General features: G+C 42.4%; 1 protein-coding gene across 1 annotated transcript; it reads right to left on the bottom strand.

Annotated features, from left to right (window-relative positions):
* Positions 1 to 877: 877 nt before the first annotated feature.
* On the bottom strand, positions 878 to 2,077 carry rxfp3.2b (relaxin family peptide receptor 3.2b). Its single transcript, XM_033964712.2, has one exon. The coding sequence runs from the start codon at positions 2,075 to 2,077 to the stop codon at positions 878 to 880; it is 1,200 nt and encodes a 399-aa protein (XP_033820603.1).
* Positions 2,078 to 4,793: the final 2,716 nt, after the last annotated feature.

Below are 4,793 nucleotides of genomic sequence, written 5' to 3'. Positions count from 1 at the left end.
GGAGGAAGAAATTGGAACTCAAATATTGAATAACTTGACATTATACAGCTCATATTCAGATCTACTTTTAACCTTCCTCAAGGCTGGCTTTTGTCACTTATTCTTGAAACCGCTTTTGCCTTTTTAAATATGAGCATGCGTCTAAAAACTGTTCATTTTAACGCTGCTCTGCACCTTAACACTTCACATCTCACTAATTATATATTCCAATAAATGTATGATAAATTGACTGCAGTCGCTGATACATGCCCATGTCCATGCCAATGCCTTTTTCCTTTGATCATGTTGTATTCTTATATGCTGTATTCTTGCTATCAACATGATGCAGACTGATGGGTTTCAATATTCTGGTGCAGTTGCTAACTCTGCTCTGTTTTCTCTAATTTGTTGTCAATTCTAATTTCATATGTACAGATAGATCATTTTCATATCATGCTAAAAAGTTCTACTTCAAAGAGAATAGAGCATCCTCTTACACACAGGAATAGGTAATGTTTTATAATTGTTCTCTTTTTGCAAGACTTTAAAAATATTATTATAGATCAAGCATAACACCGCGCTCTTTGGTGCTGGCCTTATCATTTTTAAACACAACAACACATGGTGAAGCTGTATTTTTTTTTTTTTTTTTTATTTCCTTACCTCCTCCAAGTCAGTTTCATTAAAAAGGGTCTGGGCTGATGCTGTTAACACTGTATACAGTTATTAGAGAGCTTCTACAGAATAAACAGAATATGTTGAATGGTGTGAGCTTTGGAGTAGGTAGCAAAAGTAGGGCAAATCTCAATGGGTAGTCCATTACCATTGTAAAAATCTCACTTCAGTCACAGATTACATAGATATACACATGTATATAATTTGTTATGCATGAGTAATGTCAGACATCCATTTGGACTAGCACAAGAACAGGCGGTGCCTCAGCCACCTTGGCCTTGCGTGGCAACAGATGAGTCAGTCTTCTAATGGATGGAGTGGCGTGAAGAAGAAGTTCCTTAAGTCCTGCACGAAACTCACGGCGGATCAGGCAATATAACACCGGGTTGAGGCAGCTGTTAGTATGAGCTAGACACACTGTCAGAGGAAAAGCATAGGCTTGGGCATTGTAAAAAGCCTTGCTAAAGGGCACAAGGTCAAACTTTATGAGCACTCCCCACAAAGTCAATGCCTGATTGGGCAACCAGCATAGAAAAAATGACAGCACCACAATGATGATGGATTTAGTGACTTTGGAGCGGCGGTTTTGCCTGCCTTGTTCCACTTCAGGTCCTGCTGTCCCTGTGATGCGCCGGCTGAGGATGAAGCGCAGCAGGAGCAGGTAGCAGACGGTGATTATGATCAGTGGGATGAGAAACCCCACCAGAACTTTCTGCAGCTGGTATAGACCCAAAAGCAGCTGTGGATCCCAATTGCCTGACTCTGGGAAGCGCACCAGGCACAGCTCCTCATCTGACACCTGCACACTGGTAGAGTAGATGGCATGTGGCAGAGTGGCCAATAAGGAAATAGCCCAGATGCCCAGACTGGTCCACTTGGCTCTGGTTGCTGCTGCCCGCCGGCTGTGCATCTTCAGTGCTGATGATATGGAATAATAGCGTGCCATGCTCATTGCTGTGAGAAAAAATACACTAGCGTACATGTTCATTGTGGTGACTGTGCTGATTATTTTACACATGACACGACCAAAAGGCCAGCGAAAGTCCAGGGCTGTGTCCACTGCCCAAAAGGGTAAAGTCAGGACAAACTGGAGGTCTGTTATGGCCAGTCCCATCACAAAACAGTTAATGGATGATTGCTTCTGCCGGTATCGTGAATGCAGCAAGTAAAGAGCGAGAGAGTTCCCCACCAGCCCCAGAGCACACACTATGGAGTACACACATGCTATCATAACACGTACTACCAGGCTTGAGCTGTCTCCCTGGAACTCCATGGTGGACTCCTTGGTGAGCAGCTGCAGCCAGCAGTGCAGTGACAGGTTGTTAGTAGAGCAGTTCTCGGTCCGGTCTTCTTGCACAAGTTCCGACTGACAGAGCTCCGGAGCTAAGGTTTGGATACCACTACTGTTCAGCTGCAGGTCCATTGTGTTCAGCATTACATGAGCACACTCAAGTTAAAAAACACTAAAATGAGCCCAGATCCCATATCCCTCAGTGCCTTTTTCTCCGTCTTCTCTTCCTCTCCCATTCCTTGCTCTGCTACTCTGTGCACTCACTCCTGTGTGTCTGTTTATATCACTGACCCCCTCCCACCACCGCAGCGCACATACCCCCTCGACTCCCCCTCCCACCTCTACCAGCACCATATGCGCAGGCAAGGGAGTTTTTTCACCTTAGCTTGCCACATGATTGGACTGGAGCAAATGCAGTCTGTGATAACCGCAGCCACATCAAAGTCTCACAGCATGTCCGTCAAGAGTAAAGCTTAATGTATCTTGGCACAATGTGCACCACCCACACAATTATATTTCTGCAGAGACACTTTTCTCAGCTTCAAGACATACAGTTGAACTTTTGAAGGGCCAGGTTTGCGATGTTTTATATTCCCACATTCAGAGAATCAGACAACGGACATCTCTTAGAATGCACAGATACTCATAAACATTGAAGGTATATAGCCTTTTCATTGTGTCAATCACTGTGTGCCTTCAAGCTGCAATATTTTCCCCATGCAAATCAAACGGTTAAAGTAGGTCAGGGTCATGTTTTATAAAGAAGTGCTCTATTATTGAATTCTTTTCATGAACTTGCCTTCACATTTCTAACGAAACCTCAGCAAATTATAAAAACTTTATCAACAATCATTTTCAAATGTACTTTTGGCCATCTGAGATGAAAAATAACTCACTTATTGTTGGAAAATCTGACATAGGTCAAAACTGTGGATCGTGGGTCTTTAAGTGAGATGGGAAAGATAAAAAAAAATCTTACGACCAAAGATGCATTGCACATTGTATCTTTAGTCATAATTTCAGGCATTTCAGGTTTTGAATCTTGGTCAGAGATAAATAAATGCACAACAAACGGTGCAACAAACATAAAGCTGTGTTTAAGTTGTATTTTACAGTATATTATAATGCAACTCCAGGAGGAAGAAAAGGAGAAAAAAATATTCAAGTTTAGCTATATAGGACTTTTAAAACAACTTCAGCTGACCAAAGTGCTTTACATGTATGTCAATAAAAAACAAATACACAGAAACAGAAGAAAAGACCAATCAAAGACCAAGATATCCTGTCTAGCTAGTATTAAATGACAAGAAGAAGACTTGGGTTTTCAGTTTAGGCTTAAATTGCCTTAAAGACTGAGAGGATCTGACATGCAGAGGAAAGCTGTTCTATAGTCTGGGCGCTGCCACAGAAAAGGCTCTGTCACCTCTGGTCTTGAGCCTGGCTTTGGGCACAGCCAGCAGGAGCTGGTCAGCTGATGTTCAGCTGATGTCAGTGCTCTGGGTGGGTGCAGTAACTCCCTCAAATAAAGTGGACAGACATTAAACACAATCAATAACATTTTGAATTGCACTCGGTATGAAATAGGAGCCCGTACAGTTGCACAGCACAGGCGTGATGTGCTCTTGTCTCTTATTTTTTGTCAGCAGACGGGCTGCAGTGTTCTGGACATTCTGTAAGAGCTGCAGGGAGCCCTGGTCCAGCCCCACATACAAAGAAATACAATAATTCAGACACGACATAACAAATGCATTGATTGCTTTTTCAAAATCTGCTTGTGGAAGTTAGGGCTTTACTTTAGCACGAAGTCTTAGCTAAAAGAAATTGGACTTCATGACAGAGCTCCAGTTGGAACATAACGCCCACAATGACCCTAAGTTTCCTCACTGTAAGGCGACAGTAAGAGGACAGAGAACCAATCACACTGTCGTGTCCAAGCAGTGGATTAGTTTGGCCAAACACCACAATCTCAGTTTTATTTTGATTTAAGTTCAGGAAATTAGTGGTCAGCCAAGTCTGCACATCTCTGAGACAGTCCTGCAGAACCTTGATTGCGGTCTAGTTGTCATTGGTGGTCACTGGCAGATATATTTGAATGTCATCTACAAAACAATGAAATGTGACACAGGGAGCCCTTTCTAAGAACATCACCCAGGGTGCTAATTTTGAACCCTGGGGCACACAGTACTCTAAGGGACACACAGAGGAGTACTGTCCTAGGTTCACAGAAAAACTCCTTTCTGCCGGATCAAAACCAACAGAGTTCCCTTAATGCCAACATGGGTCTCCAGATGGGACAGAAGGATGCTGTGATCCACCGTGTCGAAGGCAGCTGATAAGTCTAAAAGCAAAAGAACCTAGAGTCAACAGTTAAAAGCAGGTAATTAAAAGCTAAGAGCTGTTTTGGTGCAGTAGTAGAGGGATTTAAAACCAAATTGGAATTCTTCACCAATTTTGTTAAAATTAAGCTAAGTTGCTGGAGTGAAGACATTTTGCTGACCATCCAAGCCGCTTCTTCAGTTCTGGTCAGATTGCTGGTGGACACTGCCTTTTATCTATCTGAAGGGAGAAGCTAACTACATTGAAAGTAACACACCTATTGTTTACAGTTTGTTGACTAAGTTTAATGAACTAGCCAACAAACTGTACTCCAACAACTTTTTGTCATGCTATCCAGCTGACAGATTAGAATATTTCTTTTACTATGACTCATACCTGGATGACTGAGGGATTACATAGACATCTTAGACAAAAAGGATTACTTTGAGATGGGTCTAAAGTTAGAGAGAATATTTTGGTCAAGATTAGGCTTTTTGATGAGGTTGGACCACAGCATGTTTCAGGGCAGTAG

Source organism: Periophthalmus magnuspinnatus, chromosome 4, assembly GCF_009829125.3.
Source record: "Periophthalmus magnuspinnatus isolate fPerMag1 chromosome 4, fPerMag1.2.pri, whole genome shotgun sequence".
NCBI lineage: Eukaryota > Metazoa > Chordata > Actinopteri > Gobiiformes > Gobiidae > Periophthalmus > Periophthalmus magnuspinnatus.
This window is presented reverse-complemented; position numbering and strand designations above follow the sequence as displayed.

What these genes read in the sequence shown, in the direction of transcription:
- rxfp3.2b (XM_033964712.2), bottom strand. Translation starts at nt 2,077, where the DNA reads ATGGACCTGCAGCTGAACAGTAGTGGTATCCAAACCTTAGCTCCGGAG.